This window comes from Phocoena phocoena, chromosome 2 (assembly GCF_963924675.1).
Source record: "Phocoena phocoena chromosome 2, mPhoPho1.1, whole genome shotgun sequence".
NCBI classification, from domain to species: domain Eukaryota; kingdom Metazoa; phylum Chordata; class Mammalia; order Artiodactyla; family Phocoenidae; genus Phocoena; species Phocoena phocoena.
This window is the reverse complement of record NC_089220.1, coordinates 100,645,456-100,672,535: the sequence shown is the minus strand read 5'-3', so window position 1 is coordinate 100,672,535 and position 27,080 is coordinate 100,645,456. Positions and strand designations below refer to the sequence as shown.

At 45.4% G+C, this 27,080-nt stretch overlaps 1 protein-coding gene across 1 annotated transcript in view; it reads right to left on the bottom strand.

Moving 5' to 3' along the window:
- Positions 1–2,496, bottom strand: part of CGNL1 (cingulin like 1) — a 96,318-nt gene extending 93,822 nt beyond the window's left edge. Inside the window, exons 1-2 of the mRNA XM_065871359.1 lie at positions 902–2,496; positions 8–102 (exon numbers count right to left, since the gene is read on the bottom strand). Of these exons, the coding sequence (XP_065727431.1) occupies positions 8–102; positions 902–2,485 (1,679 nt within the window). The 5' untranslated portion in view covers positions 2,486–2,496. The remainder of the gene's footprint in view (positions 1–7; positions 103–901) is intronic.
- Positions 2,497–27,080: the final 24,584 nt, after the last annotated feature.

Sequence of the window (27,080 nt, the reverse complement as noted above, 5' to 3'; positions counted from 1 at the left end):
CACTAACCCTTCTTTGAGGTAATTGTAAAGTATCTGCTTGGCCGTCTCCTCATTGGTTTGCTGAGTGAGTTCTTGCTGGCCTTTTAACAGATCCGGTGTGGCCTGGAACACAATGTTTGTTATTAGATCACAGGATGCTGCTTCCAAGAAGGCGGCAAAACCCCGCAGCAGAAGCTTCCAAACACATTCCTGCTTCCCAGAAAGGATTCCTCGGGTAAGGATGCTCATTACAACTGGTTCCACCACTTAGTGGCTCTGTAACCTTGGGCAAGTTACTTAACTTTTTCTCACCTCAATTTTCTCGCCTGTAAATAGAAGTTAATAGTACCTACCTTCATAGGGTTGGTGCGATCCTATAATACATAACAAAGAGTGCCTGGCACTTACCAACCTTAGTATCATTTTTATCATTACCATTATTTTTTACTGTTACTACCAAAACACTAACTGGGCCACAGAAATAAATTCCATCACTTCAGGATAAACCTAAATTAGGATTAACCTAATTTCTCAGGACAGAAATTAATCCAGTCACTCAATGTCATGAGGAAAATTAATACATCTAAATAAACCTAAGTACGGAGCCTCTTGTTTTGGAAACAAATTCTGCATACTTTCAGATTTTACACATACACGAAAAGAAAAATCGAGCCTCTCTATAGTGTTTGACAAGTTACTTTACAAACAAGAACACAACAGGAATCTAGTGGTACTTGAATTTACTTAGAAAACCAAGCGATTAGCAGCAGGTCATAATGTACTGCTAGGGGGAAAACTCTAAAAAATATTACTGATTCAAGGTGGTGCAATTACTGACTCAGGATGGAAGATATGTATTCCTCCAGCCAGGATGTATTGATACACCACTTAGAAGGAACAAAAAGACTCCCACCAGTATTACCTGAGTATTTGAGGTGGAAGTAAATGTCTTCACAGAAATCCTCTTGGTACCTGAGTCCGGGGAAGTTGCTAGCGCCCGATTCTGTAACATCAACGTAGCGGTGGCTGTTTTGATTTCCTCCCCCTTCTTAGTCTGTGCCGGGAGGGAGGATGTGCGCCCAGTCGGACTTTCCTGACCACCTTTGTTTTCTGGAACTTTCCCATCTTTGTTCTGCAGGGGCGGCCTGGGCTGGGCTCCCGGCAGCCTGGCGAAGGCGCGCCCTCCGCCCTGCCTCCCCCCGTGCTCCTGCGCCTGTGCCCTCTGCGGGCACACCTGCGACGGCCGCAGCAGGTGTTCGCTGGACTTGCCCAGGTTTCTGCTGAATTCGGTCAGGTACTCCGAGTTCCCTTGGACACCGAAAGGAAATGCACTATCCACGCTTCGGGACCTTTTCCTGTCTTCTGGGTTGATCCTGTTTCGCTTCCCAGACCTGCCTCTTCTCTGCAGCCCAGGTTTTTGGTCAAATTTTTCAATTAACTGATCCACGCCGGGAATCGACCCCGTATCAATATCCCGTCCAGTTCCGGGCAAGAAGGGGATATACCTTCTGTTCTCATGACGATTCACATTGTCGGCATTGATGGCACATTCTTGGTCATCGAGTAAAAATCTGTACAAAGAGTTGGCCGAAGTGGGAGTTGTGGACGATGAGGATGACCTCCGGGACCGGGCTCCATCCAGCACGGGCCCGGCTGAGTCCTGGCGCCGGAACGGAAGCACGTCGGGCCTGGTTTTCTTGGCTTCCGGGTGGGTGTGCGCGCTGTGGGTGGGTAGGGGCCTCCCGCTAGGGGCAAGGGCCTCCTCTGCCAGCCCCTCCTTGCTGCAGCTCTGAACATTCACGCACACCGAGGTCTGCTTCTTGGGGTCATCAATGACCACGGAGCTGCACAGTCGAATGGCCGTCACGCTGGATCTGGCCGGGTCTTCCGAGGGAGGTCTGGTCGGCTGGGAATGGCTAGGTTTGGACGAGCAAGTCCAAGCCTTCTTATTGTTGGTCCCTGCTTCTGCGAAAGCTTTTAGCCAATTACTCGCAGGAGGCTGGTGATTTTGTAAGTTCAACTCATTCTTTTCAGGATCATAGGGCTGTAAAAGCTCTGGATGCCTCTGAAAGTTCAGCACGGGGGATGGCTTCATCGCTTCCCCTGTGTGATCTAGAGCTCCATTCTTGCCTTCAAAGAGAGAGGGCTGTTTCAGGTTTCTTACTGGGCAGGGTGGGGCATATGGGTTTTCGGGCAGCTGCAGGTCTTCTGCACTGTTCTCCTCGAGCACAGATCCATTGCTGGAATGGAGAGGCAGGTTACTCGTCACTGGAGACGGAAATGATGGCCCATTTTCAGAAAAAGACGTGCCTGCCAGACACCGCTCTGTGTTATTGAGGACTATGTAGGGGTGGCCATCGATCCCCTGGACCCGAATACTGACACCGTAGGAGCCCGCCTTAGCGGGCTGGGAATGCCTTGATTTTTTGGTTTCATCACTTGTGAGTCTCAGATGTACACCATATTCCTGCTGCACATGTTGGTATTCACCGAAATACAGCTCCATGGCTCACTGTTGTTCACTACCAGGGAAAATTGGGGTAAAAAGAGGACATTAAGTTAAAATTATATCTGTTTAAATGAAGATTATGAGGGAAGACTTCAAAGTTCAGGGAAAACCAAACACTTTAAAGAGCAAGGACACTTCAGAACCAAATGCTCGTCCAAACAGGCCTTTCTGGATGCCTGTGGGCCCACGTGACCGTGGTGCTTGTCAACACTGAGCTTGAACCCTGGCCTTAGGGTAGATGACTGGCCAAATGACCTGATGCCTTTGGTAGAGCTTAATTATTCTGTTTCTAGCTGACGGGCTGTGCTGGTTGCCATGTTTTCTCCTTAGTTCATTTCCTCACCCTTTATGCTGTTTATTTTTAACCAGTAGGATGTTCCAGTATACCAGCATTTGAGAACAAGCTACTTTTCCAAGAAAATAATTAAGAGCTAAGGCGTTCTGATGCTCACCATTTTTCTTTTTCTCTAAACTGTTAATTTTCTTGTCAAAACCCTTTCAAGCTTCTTTATGCACAACCCTGCTTTGAAATCTTTATCATTATTTATTTGGCTACGGTGTTTAAAACATTTTTACTTTAAGGAAGCAGTTGTTTGTGGGACTGACAATGAGAGTAAGTGATTAAAAATAGTTTTCATTTTTTTTTTTTAACCAAAAAGTTCAAGTTGGGACTTCCCTGGTGGCGCAGTGGTTAAGAATCCACCTGCCAAGGCAGGGGACACGGGTTCGATCCCTGGTCAGGGAAGATCCCACATGCCGTGGAGTAACTAAGCCCGTGCACCACAACTACTGGGCCTGTGCTCTAGAGACCGCGAGCCACAACTACTGAGCCCACCCGCCACAACTACTGAAGCCCGCGCGCCTAGAGCCCGTGCTCTGCAACAAAAGAAGCCACCGCAGTGAGAAGCACGTGCACCGCAACAAACAGTAGCCCACGCTCACCACAACTAGAGAAAGCCGCGCAGCAACTAAGACTCAACACAGACAAAAATAAATAATTTTTTTTAAAAATTGAAAAAAAAATCATAAAAAAAAAAACAGTTCAAGTAACATAAGGACCTGAAAATTTTTTATGAAGAACCTGAAGACTCGGGGCTGTTTATTTTGTGATGGGTCCTAATACCAAGAATCACTGCCTTCACCCGTTCTGGTGTGTGGCCACCCTGTCAGAGACTGCATACATATCACCAAGCAGGCTGTCCAGGCCACCCCACACTCTGAGGTTCTCTCAGCAGAAATTCACTTCTGTCACTCTGAAAAACTCCAATAGCCACAGAGATGCAGGAAGAACAGAAACAACTGGTCACAGAAAACAGCTGTCTCATTTCTTTCACTCTTAGCAGACTTCCTGAGTTTCCCTTCTATTCTGGAGTCAATCTGGTGGCATATTTTCCAAGAAAATCATCTATTTGATCCACATTTTCAGATTTATTTGCACAGAATTTTGCAACGTACACATCATTTCATCTCCTCTATTTCTATTTCTCATTATCTAGTTTTATCTGTGCTTTCTTCACCTACTTCTTGCTTATGCAGGTAAAATATGTCTACATATGTTTTTAGATTGTTGTTCCCCTAAAGAACTAGCTCTTAGATTTATCATTTTTTTTAATTTTCTAATTTATTGAGGTCTAGTTTGATCATTATTATTTCCTTCTGCTTCCCTTTATTCTGTTTCCAATTTCTTTTTTTTGAATTTTTGAATTTAAAAAAAAATTTTTATACAGCAGTTTCTTATTAGTTATCTATTTTATACATATTAGTGTATATATGTCAATCCCAATCTCCCAGTTCATCCCACCACCCCCTACAAGCACTTTCCCCCTTGGTGTCCATACCTTTTTTTCTACATCTGTGTCTCTATTTCTGCCTCGCAAACCGTTTCATCCATACCTTTTTCTAGATTCCACATATATGCGTTAATATACTATATTTGTTTTTCTCTTTCTGACTTACTTCACTTGGTATGACAGTCTGTAGGTCCATCCATGTCACGTTTCCAATTTCTTGCATGCTTCATTTGTTTATTTTCATTCTTTTATTACAGTCCATAAATTGTGATATGTGACTGTCAGTTAGGAATTGCGTTGGTTCGTAACCAACAGACCCAAAATAGCAATTTAAGAATTAGGATATTTTTCCCCCAGAGATAGGAAGTCCAGAGCTGGAATGGATGCCAGGATATTTTTGAGGAACACCTCTTTTATCTTTCTACTCATCTACTTTTAGCATGTAATAGACACCTTAAGATTACAAGATAGCTGATCCAGCATCACATATACCAGATGGGGCAACCTTCTTTTTAAGGAGCTTTCTTGGAAGCCCCACCCACTAATAATCCCTTGCATCTTATTGGTGAGAACTTAATCTTATGGCCACCCTCACCTACAAGAAAGGGTTGGGAAATAACGGGTTTTTTTGAGCTGGTCATTGACACTCTCAAAATCAATGTTCTGTTGGTAAAAAGAGAGAAGAGAATGGACATTGGGAAGGCAGCCAGTAGTTTCCACCACAGAAATGTTTCTATTATTTTTTTCTAGATAGTTTCAATTTGTGGTTTTGATTTCTTTGACTCAAGATTTGTTTTCGAGAAAGTTTTTGCATATCCGGTATGTTTGCTATGCTGTTTTGGCTTGGAGGGTCTTTATTTCTGTATGTTGTTAATTTCTATTTGCATTGTATTATGGTCAGAAAATGAAGTCACAGGAATTCCCTGGCGGTCCAGTGATTAGGACTCCGCACTTTCACTGCTGAGGGCATGGGTTCAATCCCTGGTCAGGGAACTAAGATCCCGCAAGCTGCCTGGTGCGGCCAAGAAAAAGAGAGAGAAAGAAAGAAATGAAGTCACTGTTATTTCTTTCTTTTTCAATGTATTGAGGTTTCTGTTGTGGGCAAATATACAGATAATTTTTGTCCATGTTTAATGGGTGCTGGATGTAGTTTGTGTTCTAAGGGACGGCATTCAAAATACATCCATTAATATGCCCTTACCAATTATTTAGTTCAGTTATAGCACATCCTCACTTATTTTGTCTTTCTAATTTGTCTTGGGCCTTCCTGGATACATTCATCTCCTACCACTAGCTTGGTGCTATCAGTTTGCTCGGTGATTATTCTTTTAAATGTAAATCATGTTAGATATCATCACCTCCCATTTTACAGATAGGAACAACTCGGAAAGATACAGTCATCTGCAATATTCATCATCTCACGGATTCCAGTGATTGATTTCATCATGTCTACTTTCACTTGCATCAGCGTTACACTAACATTTTAAAACAATTTAACTTTTAATCAGAATAAAACAAGGTAAGATGAAAACCTGTACTCTCCAGCTTCCCATCCCCAATCCTGATCACATGCCTCAGAGGAAACCAACTGCAAATTGCAGCTGTTTCTTCTAGTACTTACCTCCATGTTGCTGAGTGATATGCCTAGCTGCGATTTATCGTTTTTACCTGTGGTAGATGACACACGCATACATATGAATTTCTCATTCTGCTAGCTTCCCAAGAATAAAATCAAGAGCCAGCTGTGTTTACATTATTGTGAATATATAAATACTGTTCACTGAAGTGCTAGATCGTAGACTCTGGCCATCTGTCCTCTCTTCCGTAACTTTAACTTTTCTAGAGGCAGTAACTGCTATTTTTAGCTTGTCTTGCTTTCTATATACCCACCCTTAAATCTCTTCATCAGCTATATGACATCTGTTAGACGCCTGCCAGTATTAATTTCCAGATGATCAAAATATCAGGTAATCTGGTGGTCTTTTCCCGTGGTGACCTCCCTTGCAAACTTCCACCCTCCAGCCCTATATTAGGGTCTGGTTGCTCTCTTCCCTTTGTGCTATATTGTTTCCCCAAGTTTGGTGTCTTCTTCTTTCTTAATTTACCCAATTGGTCTGAGGGAACACGGGTCCAATAACTTTTAAAGAAAAGGTCCAAGGGAGAAAAATTTTGAGTCCTTGTATTTTGAAAAATGTCTTCATTCTACGCTTACTTTTGAATGATAGTCTAGCTGTATTTAGCATCCAGGTTAGAATTAACTTTCCCTCAGAATTTAAAGTATTACTCTGTTATCTTCTAACTTCCAGGGATGCTATTAAGAATTCTGGTGCTATTATGATATCCTGTCCTCTGTGTACGCCCTGTTTATTTTTCTCTGGAAGTTTTTAGGACCTTTTCCTTGTCCCTGGTGTTCTGAAATTTCACGATGACATTTCCCAGTGAGGATTTTATTAAACTGGCCACTTTTATAAAACATGAGCACTTAATATAGTCCTTCAATTTGAAAATTTGAAGGAAATTTAGTGAAAATTTAGTTCCATGAAATGTCCTTGTATTACTTCTGTGATAATGTTTAGAAAACCATTTTATTTTGTTCTTGGTGTTTGCATCTAACGTATTAGTAATGTTGAATCTTCTAGACTGAATTTCAATTTTTCATGTTTCTCTTCTCATCTACTCCTCAACTCCATCGTTTTTGTTCTAATTTTTGAGAGATACTTGAATTTTAAAAATTTGAGGATGTATTTAATTTTTAATTTCCACTTTTCCTTTATTCTTCTCTAATTGTTTTTCTTCTTAAGTTCTATTTTGGACATGAAAACAGCTTCTCTGAGGATATTATACTAAAACTTTTTTTTCAGAAAAATGCAATTTCTCTGCTGTCCGTAACATCTCCATCTTCCACAAGGTTTCTCTTTGCTGGTTTGTTTGGGTCCCTGTCTTTCATGTTGAAAGCCTTCTAATATGACTTGGACCTTTGGCTGCCTGATCCTATTTAAGAGGGAAGTAGTAAAAGCAGATTGGAGGCTCTGCATATATAGAAAGGAGTTATTAGCTGGTAGGCTTCAAGTTATGTGGGGCGAAGAGTGCCAAGCTTTCCACTGAGGGACCCGCACATTTCAGTGTCTGGGAGTATTCTTCTCTAGAGCTGTTTGACTCCCCAAGAAAAGAATCTTCCAATCCACTACTGAGGCTGCGGTGGGGCTGGCTGCTGGTCTACGGGACAGGGCAGGGGAGGAGAAGGGAGGTCGCAACTCAAATTCAGTCCCTGTTTTCAGTCACCCACACCCGCTTCCAACATCATTCCAGTTCAGTTTCCCCAGAGAAGAGAACTCCAGTCTGCTGCTGGGGTGGGGAGGGGACAGGGGCACGTAGGTGTCCAGATATCCAGGGCACAGAGGAGACGCTGGAGGTCTAACTGCTCCAGTTCTCAAGGCACCTAAATAATTCCCTAGACGTTGGCCCCTCACCCTGACTTCCACAGTAACTGATGCCTTCCCACTTCTGAGCTGCTCAGTAGCTCTGCAGGAAAATCACCTCATTTGTATACTGCAAGCACCTCAGGTTGAAGCATCTCTCACCCCGCTAATTACCACTACATCTGCTTCAGCGCTCTCCTCCACTAAGTCTCCACTGCCGTTCTTTGTCTTTGGAGATTTAATTTTTATTCCTTTACTGTCTTCTGAGTGGGATTTTTGAAAAGGAGATACCTAGTTTCTCTAGTTGGACGAGACTAATAATATTTATAAAACACTTAAATCCTAGAACAAGAACAGCAAACGTGCCTTAGACGAAACAACATATAAAGGCCTTCAAGACCACAATGTCCGGGTGTGTCTCGATCCCTCGTCTGCAAGCAGCACTGGCATGTTTTATTCTGCATCTCTAGCAGAGTCCGTACACATTAAAATTTATAGCAAATACCTTTTTTTGCGCGGTACGTGGGCCTCTCACTGTTGTGGCCTCTCCCGTTACGGAGCACAGGCTCCGGACGCGCAGGCTCAGCGGCCATGGCTCACGGGCCCAGCCGCTCCGCGGCACGTGGGATCTTCCCGGACCGGGGCACGAACCCGTGTCCCCTGCATCGGCAGGCGGACTCCCAACCACTGCACCACCAGGGAAGCCCACAAATATCATTTTTAACAGAAGAGCTTCTGTACAAATTTATTCACTGTGATATTTTTTTTTAAATGATATTTACTAAATGAGGTCATTTTACTCACCCATAATCTCTTACACTGACGCTGACTTTTCTGTAAAACTATTTCTCCTAATATTTATTAATAAAATTCTTCTCTAGGGTTTTATAGTCCTTTTCATTAGTTGCTGCTACTACAGTCAACACTAATTACATTTCAATCTTTGAGTAAGGCCACCTTGGTTTATTACATTCTTAGCTCCCTGTTTGCAAATTAATCCACATATATGAATTTCATGAAATGTCCACAATTTACATTTCCTTGACAACAAACCTCAATCCAGTATTTTCACAGAATGACATTTCTCAGCTGGGCACTGGTGTCATAAGCCATTGTGGGTTTCCTTCCCAATCACAGTGTAAACACTGAACTAATGAATGGATTTAAGGACAGCTGTTCTCTGTCTTCAGCCACCAGGCCACGGCACCATCCTAATGCACTCCACAGGCACAACTGTTCAATCGGGGACTAAGCCCAACGGAGGACTTACATAATTTGGCAGTAAACGCTGACCAATTGCCAGGATGTTAACATTGTGGCACTTGGCAAATAAAAGAGGTGTTTTGGAGTGGAAACAGTGCTTTTGGGAAAGACTGCTAAATGATGATAACTGCTTTAGTTAGCGAGATCAATGAGTGTGTTTGTGCATGAGGACAAAGAGCTTAGCACTTGTAAGAACTATGAACATACGCCAGATAGAAACATTTCCTCCCTGGGCCATCACATGTTATCAGCTGAGTCTGGAGATTAGTCACAACGCCAGGCCACACCTCCCACCTCACCACTCTAATTCCCAGTGGCACCTCCAGCCCTGAAAGCATATTCACCAGCCATTCCAGAGGCCCTCACGGCTCCCACGGCATGTGGGATCTTCGCGGACCGGGGCACGAACCCGTGTCCCCTGCATCGGCAGGCGGACTCTCAACCACTGCGCCACCAGGGAATGCATGACATGCAGCCAGACAATGAAAAACCTTCCCACCATGCTTTGTCCTTCTTCCTGGGGACAGCAGTCCCCACCGGCCAGGCCCAAGCACCCAGCACAGCACCTGGCATGGGGCAGGGACTCGTATGGACGTTTGCTTGGAATGAATAATTCTATTTGATCATACAAGTCATTTAAGAGAGCATCTAAAGCAGGGATGGGGAGCTGATGAGGCCTGGTGTAGTCCTGAGCTTGATTCCAGGAAATAAGAAGTGAGCCACAAACCAAAAAATAATTTCCCCTGTGTGGGGTATGGTGACTATCTCGTTCAGAGGGAATGATGATACATAAGACACCTCTGAAGAGTGGACAAAACGTTCACTCCTAAAGGACTTGCTTGTAGGACCAGTGGGAAGGCATGAATTTTGTGCTGGAATATCCGCATTAGACCCTCAACTACATAAAAGTGAAAAATCAGAGTGTGGAACATACAACACCAGCAAAATGTGTACTGATTTTTTCAACGTATTCCCAAACATGACAGAAAGAGGCAGCGTTACCTAAACTAAGCTTTATTTTCTTCCTATTTCTTTCCCCCTATCTATCCATCCATCCATTCTGTAGGGGAAAAAAAAAAAAGGAAACGGACCAAACTTTTAAGATTTCAAAGGAAATGTCTCACATACAGTCAGGCCTTCAGAATTCCCTGGGAAAACAATTTCAAAAATAAACTTTGAGGCTTGAAAATGACAGCAGAGTTGCTGTCTACTTTACACAGTTCAGTATGGTTTGAATCTCTTTAAATGAGCATGATGACCAAAACTTTTCTACTTGGGGGGAAAAAAGTAAAATTCGTAATATTGAGTGGTGTAGCTTCTCCCAAAACTTGTCCAAAACCTTGCACAAAAAGGAGGGTGGCAAAGAGAAAAGAAAAGCCAGTAGGAAAGTTCCTTTTATACTAGGGTGGGAGACCTTGGAGAATCAACCAGGAGTTTGAGGATCAGGGGGTCACAGGGCCGGGGACTAAGGACCCTGACTATGCTCAGATTGGAGTGCAGGCACCAAGCTGGCCTCCCTGGAATCCTCACCCCATCTTTGAAGTGTGTCCCTCTCTTGTCCCCATGGATGGTCTCCTACCACGTCAGTCTCTGCTCCACTTTTGTCAGTTTTGATCCCACTCCTCTTCTATATTCCCCAGTTTACCTTTAAAATTCAGTGATTGATATTTCATATGCCACAAGGTCTCTAAAAAAAAAATTAGAATTCATGTCCAAAAAATGCTTCAGAAATGTTATTCGGCCTTCAGCTCTTGACCCTGAAATGATTTCTAAAAGTTCTCCCACCAATGCAGAGCTAAGACACAAAAGTTTGCAATTCTAAAGACCAGTAATGGAGTGAACACCCAGGTACACGGGCCGGAAACGTGTCTAATGCTGCACTCAGATCAAATTCCAGCTCTGGCTTAACTTCTCTGAGAGTTTTCCTATCTATAAGTCAGATTATTAACGATGACTTCATAAGGTGCTTGGGAAAATTAAATCATAGTTTGTATGCTAAATGAAATAGGAAATAAGTGAAAAAAAATTCCATGTGGCATTTATGGCCACAAGAAATCTGACTTTGATCATAAAATGTTTTTAAATACTTCTGAGGCAGAGGCTAAAAACCCCACTGGTTAACCAAACAGCATAGCACCAGCATCCTGAAATAATTTATTAACTAATTAAGAAACCAGAGGGCTGAGAATCTAAAATACAGTGCTGTGTCCCGAGTGGAAATTCGATAACTAGTTGTTGACTGAATAAATGAATGTCTTTATGTTGCCAGGTCTACAGAAAAGTTCTTAACCAGACACAACAGATCCATGACATTTGTGCTATAGTTTCCATATGGAGCCTGAGCCTAAAACGTAGCCTGAGCCTAAAACGTATCAACGCAGGGTCTTCACTGCATTTTTATGTCCAAATCTAACTTCAGAAGCCTCCTCAACACCACACCTGTGCAGTCACTGCCCATCGATCAGTGTAGACACAATATAAATCCATTTGCCATCCCTGACATATGCTCTGATACTCACCTAAACCCACCTACACTGAAGCCAAAATGTCTAAGAACTAAATCGCCTCCAGAACTCAGGGGCAGTCCTCTGACTTCTCAGTCCTGTCACTCATTAAACTATAGTCAACTCTGAGCACTGACAAGCTCTTCAAACACGTACCTTAAGCTCAGGTTCACATTACTCACATGAACACAATGCTATCAGGCCACCAAGAAGAAGGGAACATTTTTGCAGGTCCCTGGCCAAAAGAAGCTCCTGTCCTCACACTGTTCTTTTTGTTTGTTTGTTTTTTGCCTTTACCACCTTCACTTTCAATTTCTTTCCATCAGTAAAAAAACTATCTCCCTTCAGCTAAAGATCCTGTCTTTCTTGCAGGCTCACCCACTCCGGAAGTTTCTAACGCCTCTGGCACACAGTCAGCGCTGCACAGCTCACCAAGGCTCGCCAGGGCCAGCTCTTTTGTAGATGGGTTTTGTCCCCAAAATGACGTCTCAAGTTTTTTCAGCCAGTTCTGAGTCAGGCATGCACATCACCCCCGCACGGTGCCAGGCAAGTGCAGGGTGCTTGCCTTGTATCATCTTGTCTGGTTGGATCCTTGCAGCCCCACCTGTGAGGGATTCTACTTTCTCCTGGTTAGAGATGTGAAAGATTGCCCCCACGGTCTCACAGGCTCGGGGGCAGCATCGGGATTTAGCCCCAGACCTTCCGTCCCGGAAACCTGAGCTCCTTCTTGAGCAGGGACCACATTTCATGTTCCTGCCCGCCCACAGTATCTGGTAGTTATCCTGATGTGGTCACTGGATGGCTATGGACCAAAACACGTCACCATGTCCCGCTGCACTGGCACGCTAGCAAAACAGCCCCCTGTCTGTCAGAGCGCAGCAGACGGGTCACTCCTCAGAGAGGTCTTCCTCTTCACCACATTCCCAGCACCCGGAACAGCGTCCCACATGTAGCAGGCGCTGAATACGTAAATGAATGGACGCACTAATAAAACCATGGGCGATGCACGTGGCTCGGAATCCCTTTTTAAAATTTGAACAATTAAAACAAAACAGTCGAGGGTTTCCATAAAAATCCCCATGCCCATCCTTCTAGTGTGCCTACTACCTCCAACTGGAATATGTATCACTGTTTAAAACACTAGACTCTGATTGTCCGCATCACTGGGGCTTTTCTTCCCACCGCCAGCGGTCACGTTCACAGGATGTGTGTGTTCCAGAAGTAGAAAATAGGTCCTGGGGTTATCAAGCATCTCCTAAGGGGAGTAAAGGAACACTGTGGAATTCCAACAATGACAGCTGTAACAAGCCCCATTCCTGGAACCTCCTCAAAGAGGATTTCTGCAAAGTGAATTCCAAAGCTAAACATCCTCCCCTGGAAGATATGTTACACCCTCTGCAAGGTATCTCTTCTTGGTCACTCGAAAAATGATCAAACTAGGAAAATCTATCCATGTTTGTCCTCATCAGGGAAGAGACATCATGAGCAAACTTGGCCAAATGATGACAAGATCCAGAGTCCCTGGGAGGGGTCCAAGGCGTCCCTGCAGGCATCAGTTCACAAACCACCCAATCTCATAAATATATCAGTCAGTTGTTTCCATGAGACCCAGAAAGACTATGATGTAAATGACAGACACCTGGAATTGTCCAGAGACACCTACTGAATATCATATAGTGTGACTATTAAAATTAAAAGAAGATGAGGGCTTCCCTGGTGGCGCAGTGGCTGAGAGTCCACCTGCCGACGCAGGGGACACAGGTTCGTGTTCCGGTCCGGGAAGATCCCACATGCTGCGGAGCGGCTCGGCCCCTGAGCCTGCGCGCCGGAGCCTGTGCTCCGCAATGGGAGAGGCCACAGCAGTGAGAGGCCCGCGCACCGCAAAAAAAAAAAAAAAAAAAAAAAAAAAGAAGATGATACTGTGTAGTCGTCCACAATATTAAAAATTAAAATAAGCCTTCTAAAATAGAAACCTAGCACATTCTCACATGTCAATTCAGGTTGTCTGTTGTTCACGACAGTTATTATCCCCAAGTTTGATGACACCAGGGATTTTGTTCCCCGGTGTAATCTGCCTCCCCAGAATTCTCCTCGGTGGGCAGCAAGGTGCCTTTAAAGAAAAAAAATGCTGAAAGAACCTTTTTGTTCACTAAATGTACAAATATAAAACTACTATAGTTCTTATGATACCACAAAGTCAAAACAAATCTGCACCTTAAATACAAATACGATTTAAAAAACCAGTACAATTCAACTTCACAACATGAATTTAAAATGCAGGATCATGTAAATTTTGCTGAAACTAAAATCACCATATGCACTGTGAACAGGAAGACAGCCTCCACCACAGGGCAGAAACCTTCCTTTGTGCAGGCTGCCCCCAAAACACCGGCTCTTCGCGTGGTATGATGGCCTCACTTATGTGTCCACTCCATCTTAGTTCTTTCCCAAGAGCTCATGACATTTAAAATACTATAATATTACCTGAAACCTAAACCATTATAAACATGGCATTGGAATGGGTAGTAGTGACCAGTGGTCATCCAGCTCATCCAGGATATGCTGATACTAATATTTTATTTAATCACTAATGAGTTCCTACTGAGAGCCTACTGCTATGCTAGACCCTCTCCTACAGCAGTTCCGTGAAGAGACAAAGTCCCCCCCTAGACCTACACTCTGTGGGGGGAGAGAGATAGCAAGTAATTCACAGTGATGTGTGCCACAAAGAAAACGGAGCAGGGTGAGGAGAGGGCAAAGTGGTGGTGGTGAAGGTCCATCTGAGATACAGTGGCCAAGGAAGGCCTCTCTGACAAGGGAACATTTGATTTGAAAGAGAGGAAGAGATCCCTGTAAGTCACGTGACAGCCAGGCAAAGAGAACGGCAAGTCAGAGCCACGGAGGAAGGGATGTGCCGGGCTCGTGCGAGAATCAGCACGAACGCCATCTTGGCCAGAACACAGGTGGAGACATGCAGGGGAGGGAGGGGAGGGCAGAGCAGTCAGCAGGAGCTGAACCTTGGGGATTTGTGGGCCTCAGTAAGACTCTGGGTCTTAACCCAAGTGGGTGAGAAGTCACCAGTAAGACTCAAGACATAATTCAAAGCCAGGGGCTGGTTGAGCTCAGCTAGGAAGTAACGCAGGTAGAGAAGACGGGGACACAGCTCAGAGCCTGGCTACACAGTGCGCCCTGTGGACCAGCAGTAACAGCACCACCTGGGAGCTTGTTAGAAATGCAAAATCTCAGGCCCCACCCCAGACCCGCTAAATCATCATCTGAGGGTCTAGGCCCTGGCAGAAGTCAAGAAGAAGGGAAGGAGCAGGCAAAGACAACGGAGGAAACCAGGAGAGCATGGTGGCCTAGGAGCCAAGAGAGGCTGGTGTTTAAAGAAGCAAGGAGTGCTCAGATAAGCCGAACACTGCTGACAAGCAGAGGGTGACCCCGATGGAGATCCAAGATGACCTCGACAAGAACTCTGGAGTGGAAGGCACGAGAGCCCAACCAGAGTGGGCTAACTAGAGAATGGAGTAACGACAACTCTTCCAAGGAGTGTTAATTACCACAGAAATTAAAATACAAAAATAAAAGGCAGTCATGGAAAACGGAAATGCCTCCCTTGCTCCCCGCCCCAGCTCTCCCTTTCACCCCAGGATGAAATCTCTGCTGTGTTGATTTTGTCTCCCCAAGGATGTGTTTGCAGCCGGGGCAGGAGGCAAGGGTGCAAATAAAAAACGCATAACCTGGCATTTATGCTCAAAGAATTCTAAGCCAGACCTTACCTAATTTTATGGAATGTGACTTTTTTCCCTCCCTCTGGCAGTCGCCTATTATCCTGAGTTGCAGCTGAACCTCTAAGCGTGTGCCAAGAGCAGCTAAAGAGGTATGGTCTGCGTTTAATGAACACCAAATGCAGAAGCATATGGAAATTCCTCTCACCCTGAGAATGCCAGAAAAGACATTGAGAAAAGAAACCGACACAGAAAAAAAAAGTCACTACTTTTCCCTCTCCTCTACAAAACCCCTTAACCTATCAAAGCTCACCCCGAGCCCATCCTACTTCTACTCCAGGTAGGGGGGAAGCTACACAGAATCACATTCTAAAGGTAGAGAGGCTTTCAGAGACCATTTCACATACCCCTAACTTCCATTTGATGAGCCACTTTCAAAGCTCCCTAGCTCCAAACTTTTAGACCCAAATCTCTGCTCAGGGATCATTCCCATGTCCATCATCACTTCTCCCAAGCCAGTAACACACAGCAGCAACTCCAGCTTACTTTCCTCCACCTACACCCAATACTGATGTTAGGTCCCAAAGCCCCTTCTTCGTCTTACTGCCCCACAACATGCAACATGGAGCAGTTCATTTCTTTTTTTACTTTTTTTTTTTTTTTTTTTTTTTTTTGCGGTACGCAGGCCTCTCACTGCTGTGGCCTCTCCCGTTGCGGAGCACAGGCTCTGGACGCACAGACTCAGCAGCCACGGCTCACGGGCCCAGCCGCTCCACGGCATGTGGGATCTTCCCAGACCAGGGCACGAACCAGTGTCCCCTGCATCAGCAGGCGGACTCTCAACCACTGCGCCACCAGGGAAGCCCAGCCCATGGAGCAGTTCTTTAATGATGATGTAATTAACTCTTAAATACTCAGACTATGGGGACTTCCCTGGCAGTCCAGTGGTTAGGACTCGGTGCTTCCAATACAGGGGGAACAGATTCAATCCCTGGTCAGGGAACTAAGATCCCACATGCCACGCGACACAGCCAAAAAACTTTTAGATTAAAATATATATATATATAAATACTCAGACTATTTACCAAGTACTCTTCTAAATGCTTGTATATAGAACATGAACCTACTCTGAATGGTCATGTCCAAAACTAACCTCCAGACGTTAGCCTAAATGTAGAACATTAACACGTACACTTTAATTTGGGTGGTTAACTGATGATCAGACAGAAAAAAAGCAAAAAGAGAAAGTATTTAAACATCTTAGTTTTCTCCAAGGGGCTCAATTTAGAATGGTTTTGTATTAAAAACCAAAGTGTAATTTGATCTCTCCAATGGGAGCCTCTCTGGGTCACAGCAGTGGAAATCATGGTGTCAATCCCTAGATAAATTTACCCCCTACCCTTTAACTGTCCTGAGGGTGGCAGGAAGTAGACACTCGTATCAAAACAGGTGCCAGGGCTTCCCTGGTGGCGCAGTGGTTGAGAATCCGCCTGCCAATGCAGGGAACATGGGTTCGTGCCCCAGTCCAGGAAGATCCCACATGCCGTGGAGAGGCTGGGCCCGTGAGCCATGGCCGCTGAGCCTGCGCGTCCGCAGCCTGTAGGTGCCAAGTTGTGAAACAAAACAGGCAATAACAGTAATTGTTTTTTTAATCCTGGACATGGGGGAAAAAAATAAAGCACTACAAAAAAAAGAGGAAGAAACACAACTGGAAGACAATGGAAGGAAGTCCCTCCCTGGAAGTTAAGGGTGTTTTTTAAAAAATAGAGGGTCAGGCTTCCTGGGTGGCGCAGTGGTTGGGAGTCCGCCTGCCGATGCGGGGAACGCGGGTTCATGCCCCAGTCCGGGAGGATCCCAGGTGACACGGAGCGGCTGGGCCCGTGGGCCGTGGCCACTGGGCCTGCATGTCCGGAGCCTGTGCTCCGCAGAGGGAGAGGCCGCAACAGTGGGAGGCCCGCATACCGCTAAATAAATAAATAAATTAATTAATTAAATAAAATAAAAAATAGAGGGTCATACATTTCTCCCAAGCTTCAGGATTCTTTCTGTGTCCTATGCTAGTGACAGTTCCTATGACTTCTCTATTTGTATGAAGTGATTAGAGAGTTCTAGGGCAAAGATACGATGACCTGTCTAAAAGGGCTAAAAACCCACACTTAGCATCCCAGAGAAAAATCTGCCTCAAGCAAGCTAAGGCTTTTAACTTAGAAATTTTAACAATCACTCACTGCAATGTTATGAACAAAGTGCTTCCACGTTCACGATCTCAGGCAGGACCTGCTAGTGGCCCTAGTCTCCAAAGGAGCACACGATGCAGTAGAGCCAACGGCGCTGAACAGCTGGGATTGGATTCCAGCTCTGAACCATCCATGAGTGCATACTAAGACCCTTCTCAGTGTGCTTCCTGCTTTTAAAACCAGGCCCTCCTCTCACATGGGCTCAGTATGTTTGGGAAAAGGGGTTATGCTTTCCTCCAAGTAGGTGATTATAATCTTTCCCGAGAAGCATTCCTTTGATCCTAATGCTTGTTCTTGCCAAAAGTGTCCCATCAGATATCCTCAGACAACTCCAATAGACAGGTCTTACCCTGGAGCCCTCACATCTAAATGCACCATTAAGAACATTACCTGGACCCATCTCTGACCCCAGATGCACTGGAAGAAAGAGGGGTTCCTTTGCTGTTTAAAGGTAGAAAGGGAATCGGGGGAACTTCGTTTAAGAAAGAGCCCCTCAGGGGACTTCCTTGGCGGTCCAGTGGTTAAGACTCTGAGCTTCCACTGCAGGGGGCACGGGTTCAATCCCTAGTCAGGGAACTAAGATCCCACATGCCACACAGTTCGGCCAAAAGGAAAAAAAAAGAAAGAAAGAGCCCCTCAAGAGCCCAGGGATGCCTATCCTGTTTCTACATATAATGGCGTGTTGGTCTGCTCAGGCTCCCATAACAAAAAACCATAGACTAGTGGGCTTAGCAGAAATTTCTCCCAGTTTTGGAGGTTGGAAAGTCCAAGATCAAGGTGCTGGCCAATTCAATTCCTGGTGAGAGCTTTCTTCCTGACTTACAGTAGGAGGATTTCTCACTAGGTCCTCATACGGTCTTACCTCAGCATGTGTGTATGTGTGTATGTATGTGTGTGTGTGTGTGTGTGTGTGTGTGAAGAGAGAGATCTCTCTCTCTTCCTCTTCTCTTAAAGCCACTAATCCCATAATGAGGACCCCACCCTCATGACCTCATCTAATCCTAATTATCTCCCAGAAGCCCCATTTCCAAATATCACCACGTTAAGGGTTAGGACTTTAACATTTGATTTTGGTGGGGTCATAAACATTCAGTCCATACCAAGTGGGTAGGAATAAAAGCCAGCAGAGGGAGAAAAGATTACAAGGACCCTGTCATCCAGCGGCATGGAGCCACCAAATATTTGATAGATTTAAGAAAATGAATTGTTCACGAGCTTTTTCTCATTCAGGTCCCTGAGTCTTCATCTTCCCAGTTCTCCCTTTTAAAGAGCCATTAGATTAAAAGAATCTAACTGTATTACAAATATATGAAACCACCTCACTGAAGTGTGTGAGGGGAAAAAAAAAGAAACTCTGAAACTGAGTGGAGTCTGCAAGACCAAAAGCAAAAGGAACTATACGTATTTTACTGTTGTCGATAAAGTTGCTTCCCACAGAGGGATGGGTTAACAATTCTAACACCACTAAACATATATACCAGTATTGAACAAGTAAATGGATGGCAAATGGTGGGAGCCTTGTTTCTCATTTTGGGGGGTGGGGTATAGATATGCAAGGGGAGAAGGCTAGAATGATCCAGGTGATAAGAGATTAGAACTGGAGATGTCAGGATAAACTCATGTTTAGCTTAGAGACAGACGGTTACATATTTATGTTTATATACAATATACATGTTTTCCCTTGCTCTGTCAGCCAAGAGGGCTTAGGAGCAGTAACATCCCAGTTGCACTAAGTACACCTAGGGCCCACATCTTGGTTTCTGATACCAATAAATTCTCCCCAAAAAGGAACTAGAATGCCTTGGAGAAATGGCTGATTCTAGGACTGGGGCAGGAAATATATAAGATGAGCCTGGAGCATCTTGTGGTGTCAAAAAGTAAGGAAGTACTTTAACAAACACAACAACAATGATGGAGGAATGTCAGAGAGACATGGAGCTCCCAGTGGCCAAAGCTGGAACACGCTGAGCAACAAAATAAAGTAGTATTGGATTAAAATCCAAAGTATAAAAATTAGGAAGTTCCCTGGTGGTCTAATGGTTAGATTCGGCACATTCACTGCCGTGACCCGGGTTCAATCCCTGATCGGGGAACTGAGATCCCACAAGCCGCAAGGCATGGCCACAATTTTTAAAAAAAAAGATTCAAAGTATAAAAATTGATATCCTTGAGCACATCCTGATACAAGCAAATGATGGAATAAATACATAAATGGGGAAGACCAAATCTCCCACGCAGAATTCCAAATGACTGATTTAGATACTCTGCCCTAAAGGAAGGAGAACATAACTCCTTACTCCCTTTGTGTAGGTTGCACATAGTCACTTCCTTCCGAAGAGAACAGTATGGAAAGGAGAAAAAAGAATAATTTTACAGTGCAGAAACCTGATAACCACGACCACAGCCAGGTCCACACTTTATCAGGATCAACATCAATAGTGATAATTTGGGGCTTCCCTGGTGGCGCAGTGGTTGAGAGTCCGCCTGCCGATGCAGGGGACACAGATTCGAGCCCTGGTCTGGGAAGATCCCAAATGCCGCGGAGCGGCTGGGCCCGTGAGCCATGGCCGCTGAGCCTGTGCGTCTGGAGCCTGTGCTCCGCAACAAGAGACGCCACGATAGTGAGAGGCCCGCGCACCGCAATGAGGAGTGGCCCCCACTTGCCACAACTAGAGAAAGCCCTTGCACAGAAACGAAGACCCAACGCAGCCAAAAATAAATATACATTAAAAAAAAAATAGTGATAATTTGCATTGACAGTATGTACAGTGATGGAAACGGCCCTTAACCTCTGTGGTCTTCCAAAACCCCTAACCCCGGTGTAATCATGAAAACAACATAAGACAAATTCTAATAGAGTAACATCCTATAAAATACCTGACAAGTACTCCTCAAAACTGTCAAAGTCATCAAAAACAAGTTAAGTCTCAGAAAGTGTCATAGCCTAAGAAGACATGACAATTGAATGCAGTATGGTATCTTGGATGGGATCCTGGAACAAGAAAAGGACATTAGATAAAAACTAAGCAAATCTGAATACAGTATGAACTCTAGTTAATAATAATTCATCAATATCTGTTCTTTAATTGTGACAAACCAAATGTATGAGGTTAACAGAAGAAACTGGGTGGGGAGTATATAGAAACTCTCTGTACTATTTTTACAATTTTCTCATAAATCTAAAACTACTCTAAGATAAAAAGTTTAAGTAATTTTTTTTTTTTTTAACCACCAGTCATACACATGGCTGTGGTTGGTGTGGTCACTCCAGAGCCAACACTTGTGATTACTGACTTGCCCTCCACCTCTGGCCTGCTGGGTGCCCAGAATGGAGATACTCAGGTCCTTCAACAGGTCACCGGGCACACCATCCTGGTTAGCTCTCAACATACCCCTCCTGGATCACCCCCCTGCCAGAAAAACAGGGCAAACAATCTTCCAGGACCCAGTGAACGCAGAGCACCACGTCACCCGAAGAGGCATCCAGCAAGTTCCTGACCTCAGAGTCCTGCACCAGCTGGGCTGTGAATGTGATTTACGTGGTGAAAAGTTTTGAGCTGTGCACAGTTTCCCACAAGCTAGAGAAGAGCTAAATGACTAACAAACTTGCAGACCATGTGTTGTGTAAGGAAGAAGGAACAACTGGCAAGCTGGGCAAACACGGAAGATGTACCTTCCCCAGAGGAGATAACCTCTGAGCAGAGCTGAAGTGGGAGCGTTAAACAGAACATGTATACCAATGCTGCTTATGTAAGACCCAGCTCTGCCCCCTCCCTCCTCCGTCTCAGAGAGTATCATTCTCCAAGACAGAAACGTCAATTGGATGAAAAACAGAAGAGCTGATTTAGTCGCAGAACAGAACAGGAAAAACCAAACATGAGGATAAAAGGGAATTACAAAGGGGTTGAGAGCAAGAAAGGAGTAGTGAAAAATACAAGATGAGATGGAAGCAATTATAGGGAGAAAGGTATTAATTAAACTTGCTTGGCCATAGGAAACCACAGTGACAGGAAGCGTGGACTGGGGTGTTATTTGGGTTGAATATAAGAAGAGACCAAATTAAAGCTCCACTTCAAACATTCCTTAATAAGCACCACCTAAGAACCCAGCTCCCTGACCCGAGAGCCGGAAGTCTCCTTTGCTCCCCAGCTACTCTTCTCTTACAGATGCTCGTGACCCCAACAGTGTCCCAGATGTGGCAGACACCCTGGACTGCAGCCTGCTGGGGCCCAGGCTATCACCACCCCTGCTTTGATCTGAACCTAGTGCTGCCAAGGCCCCAAGCCACCCAGCTGAAAACAGTGTGTGCCACCCAAGGACATCCATCCAACCCCCAGGCCCACCAAATACCCGGGAGACACCCCCGCAGACCCTCCCAGGCACCACTCCCTCACAGCAGCTCTATTTCCACATTTCTATAATTTTTTAAAATTTTTAATTAACATGTGTCTCCCCCAGACTGTAAGATCCATGAGAACAGGGGCTGTATTGGTTTTCTCACCATTTTGCCCCCAGTGCCCCACAGCATGCCTGACATAGTGTAAATGTTTATGAAATAAACGAATGAACGAACGGATGGATGGAGACTCCCCTCTCCACCCCTCCCGCAAGCAACCTGAGACCACCAGGAAAAAAGGACACTTCAATTCCGAGTGACTAGTGCAGAGTTTGACCTTGGAATCAGTTTACCCATAGAAATGGTGGTATGCAACAGATGTCAGGTGGGGGCCTGGAACCCAGCCACCATTTATGACACTGAATGCCCAGGCTAGCTCCAAACAATTAACTAACTGCAAAATAAACTTTTGGAAATCATCCGGTTTGTAGGTTGGAGACCACCCGCAGAGGACTATGAGGAGAAAGAAGGCTGAGGACAGAAGGCTGCCAGGACAGCACCCAGCAGGCTGTGACAGAGCATCTCCGTGGGCACCCAGGCAACAGACATGAGACAAGGTCCTAGAACACCCTGGTAGCAGGTGCCTCTGAGAGCAGGTGCTGATCTCCAATTCAAGCCAGAAAAAAGATGGCTGGCCAACAGGCCCAGGTGGCAAGGAGGCCATGTACAGAGGAGGGACAGAGGAAGTCAGGTGAGGGTGCTGGCTTAGTGAGGAGAGAGAGCAGATTTCTAAGGAGAAAGCGAGAATGTTCTTGACGACTACGAACAGGTGGTGAGCTGTGGTTCCAACAGCCCTGGGAGTAGAAACCAGAAACAGATTCTGCCCACATATGCAGAGAGACTGGGCATGTCACCAACCTGAACTCTGACCCATAAAGAGGGATGGTGGGTTTCCAGCTCAACATGTAAAGAGTCTGGATGCCACCACTCTGCACCCTCACCAAAAACAAACAAAAAAAAAGCTTAAACTGAAAAGAAGTTGGCCACTTCATGGAGCCACCATGGGGCTTCACTGAGACCGTGAACAGGAAGCACTTTTTCAAATGCAGTACAATAAAGAAGTAGAAAGCATCAAAACCATATTTCTGTGGGTTTCTTTTTTCATCCAACCTCTTGAAGATTATAAAAACAGCAAATAGTTTGGTCTCTGAAAGCAGGGGGATTCACCACACAGAGGCTCTAGAGCAGATTCCAAGCGTGGTGGAAGAACATTTAGGACAGAGGCTCTAGAGCAGGTTCCAAGCGTGGTGGAAGAACATTTAGGACAGAGGAAGCCACCTCTAAGCCCGCTCCGGGCTCATTGGGAGAAAACCATGAGGCACTGGCCTTATCCCTTTTCTGGCAGGGCTGCTAAGCTGGGAGGCCAAGGAACTGCAGTCACACAGCTGGATTTTTGAAAGGCACCATCAGGTTTCTCCTGGGATCTTTGGTTCCACAGACATTTCCAAGACCACCTACCATGGAGGGCCCGTGCTGGGCCCTGAGACAGACAAGAGATGAGGGCAATGGGAAGGCAGGAACAAGCCACGCTGCCTCCAGTGGGGCTCGAGAGGTGCTGGCAAGCTGGTTACCGCAAGAGGGTGGGTGGCCCGGGGAAAAAGTGAAGTCAAAGAGGCACGTGCACCCTCCTGGCTTAAAACACATATTTATGTTTACTGTAATGGAGGTAAATCTCACTGGGCTAAAATCAAGGTGTCAACAGGGCTGCATTCCTTCCTGGAGGCTTTAAGGAAAAATCCCTTCCCTTGGCTTTTCCAGTGAGAGGCTGCCTGCATTTCTTAGCTCTCGGCCCCTTACTTCATCTTCAAAGCCAGCAGGGTAGCATCTTCTGACTTCGTTCCCATCATCACACCTCCTTCTCTGTTATCCTACTCTTTCCCTTAGAAGGACCCTGGGATATCACTGGGCCCACCTGGATAATCCAGGAGAATCTCCATCTCAAGGTCCTTAGTCACTCTCCATTCTCCGTGTAAGGCGACACATTCACAGGTTCCAGAATTAGGATGTGGACATCTTTTGGTGGGGAGGGGTGGGTGGGCATTATTCTGCCTACCACATAAGTGAACAGGGAAAGTCAAGCCCCAGAAAAGGAAAAAAAAAAATTAATATTCAGAGAAAAGCAGGGATGAGAGGAGTTTTTTGTTTGTTTTTTCAGCTTCCCTGGTGCTGCTTTCCTCTGCTGCCTCCTGCCCTTGGATTCCTTGAGACACCACTCATCTGCTCTGTCAACTGCCACAGAAGATTCTTCACTATGCCCTTGCCCCAATTACACCCATGTCTCTCTCACCCTAGGGCCTGTGCCCTGAACCACAGGAGCCCCACGAGCCCAGGAAGCACAGTGAACTGTGGGAGCGTTACGGAGCCGAGCAGACTGGAGCGACGTGGGTCAAGCCTAACAAATCAAGTTCAATAGGGAGAACTGAAGGCCCTGATGAAACCAACTATTTGACGACAGGATGGGTGAGGCACAGAAGCAAACCTTGTTGTTTAAAGAAAAAAAAAGACTTGGGGATCATAGTTGAGAGCAAGTTCATTGTGAGATAACTGTCAAAGACCACCATGACCTCTGAAAATTACACATCCACATTCAGGAGGGCAGGGCAGCTAACCATACTGGAGACACCCCTGAAATCAAGAACAACTCCCCTCACTATTTCAGAAGTGTGTCTTTTCATCCAAGCACACAGCCTTGGGGGAATATGCAGGGAGTCCTGAGGACAAACAGGCCACGAGCCCAGGAATGGCCCTATAGCCAAATGAACCCAGCTGAGGGGTGTCATCCGACCCCCCTCCCTGGTGATTTAGGAAGCTCCCTCTGCTTGGGGCTGATCAGCAAGAACCTAGTTTAAGAAAAGCGTGGCCCGGGCTTCCCTGGTGGTGCAGTGGTTGAGAGTCCGCCTGCCGTTGCAGGGGACACGGGTTCGTACCCCGGTCCGGGAAGATCCCGCATGCTGCGGAGCGGCTGGGCCCGTGAGCCATGGCTGCTGAGCCTGCGCGTCCGGAGCCTGTGCTCCGCAACGGGAGAGGCCACAACAGTGAGAGGCCCACGTACCACAAAAAAAAAAAAAGAAAGAAAAGAAAAGCGTGGCCAGGATGATTTCAGGACCAAGAAGCTAAGACAAGGCACCGGGTACAGGAGGAGGGGAAGAGGGCTAAAAACAGGATAAACTGTCATCAAATGTAAATACCAGAAGGGCTGTCATGTGAAAAGGGGATTAAACTTGCTCTGTGCGGCTCCAAAGGTTAGAACAAGGAACAATGAGTAGATGTGCCAGGGACAAAGATTCCAATTTAATCGAAGGGAGGAAAAGTTTTCTAACAGAGATGCCTGAAGGTAAACAGAACTGTTTCAGGAGAGGTGAATTCAGTGGAGGAAATGTAAACAGGGTAGGGCTGCCTGTTCACAGATGGGCTTGAGAGGGGATTCCAGCGTCAGCCCCTCAATGAGGGCAGGTTCTTCCAAACCTGAGTCCATGATTCCATCTCCTATTTACTCAGTAACAATCATCCATTTACATATCAGAGAATACATCAAGATAATCACGCCAGAGACAGGAAGCACAGAGGTGGTGAGTACAGTAAGCCCCTCACATACAAACCTTCAAGTTTCGAACTGTCAAAGATGCGAACGTGCCTTCCATCCACGGCAGGGGTAAGTGAAATTGCAGCCTGCCCTCCGTCTCCTACTTGCTGAGGATCCTTCAGCTCTACCATCCCCCACCTCCTCTCCCTCCTCCAGTCAGTAACTCTTCTAGCCTGTTCACTCGATGCCATCCCCTGGATGCCGGCTGTTGTACTGTACTTTTCAAGGTACTGTACTGTGAGATTAAAAACGTTTTCTTTATTTTTTGTGTTTGCTTGATTTTTCTGTATTATTTGTGTGAGAAGTATTATAAACCTATTACAGTACAGTACTATAGAGCCGATTGTGATAGGTTGGCTACCTAGGCTAACTTTGTTGGACTCAACGAACAAATTGGACTTAACGAATGCACTCTCCGAACAGAACTCATTCGTATGTCAGGGACCTACCGTACAGCCAGGCACAGTCTTTAAGAGGGAAGAGGATAACAGAACAACCAAAGAATAAAGTTTTCTCCAGATCTTATTCTGGGTTTTCATGTGTACAGAACAGACTTGAGAATAAGTCTGTTGACTGGGTGAAGCCACTCCTGCCTGCAGCCGGGGCAAGGTGCTCTGGCCCACCCACTGCCATCCACTGCCTGAGGGACCCCAGCCTAGACCAGAAGTGAATGACAGTTACTCCAGGCACAGCCCTGATGCAAGGCTCATCCCAACACCGAGTCCAAACCATCATCGGCTGGTTGCCCTCCCAGCAGAGGAAGGAAGTCAACGCAAGCCTACCCCAAAGGAAACCCGGGATGTCACATTAAAAGCTGTGAACGCTTTTGGACAATGGACAGAGAACACAGAAAACATGAACCTTGGTGGAATTTTCCCAGAAGCACTTGAAACTCATGGTTTACAATATCTATCCTTTCGATACCAGGAAAGAGGTGGAACAGCAACTGAAGGCTCTCAGGGAAGTATTGCAAGATATTGAGAAACTCGGTAAAGAATCTGAGCCAAAGCCCAATGCAATTATCCGTATCAAAGAAGAGAGTGAAGAAAACCAGTGAAAGCTGAGGAGCATATGGCAAAAAATGTCAGAACAGACAAACTGTAAGCTCCCTGAGGGCAAGGACAAGAAGATCTGGTTTGGGCTGCCCAGTGCGAGCACAGTGGGTGAAACCCAAGAATGCATGAATGAACTCTGAGTCAGCAGTGCGCAAGTCCTTGAGAGGATGAAGACAGCCTCCAGACAGCCCAGCCCAGGATGACTCTTGATACTAGTAGAAGATAGGCTCAAATTCTCAAGAAGCCTCAGAAACTAGCTCTTGTCAGAAAGATCTTTGTGTCTATGGATGGAGCCCCTGCTTATGACACTGTTCGGTAATATTTTGATATTAAGAAAAACATTGCCAACAGCACCATCCAATATGGTATAAATCTGATAAATTTTAGTGAACTTCGAAAGCATTTTTAGTGGGGTCTTTGTGTTCTCTAAGCTGCTATAGTTTATTTTCAGACTCTTGTATTAAAATACAAAATCCACCAATTTGTTATCTTGTCACTTTTAAGTAAATCTGATCCTCTCCCCTGAATCTGAAAAGACACAAACATGATAAACTTTACTCTTACTAAAAAAATGACTGCATTTTGTCTTTTTAGCAAAAAAGAAACTAAAGCCACAC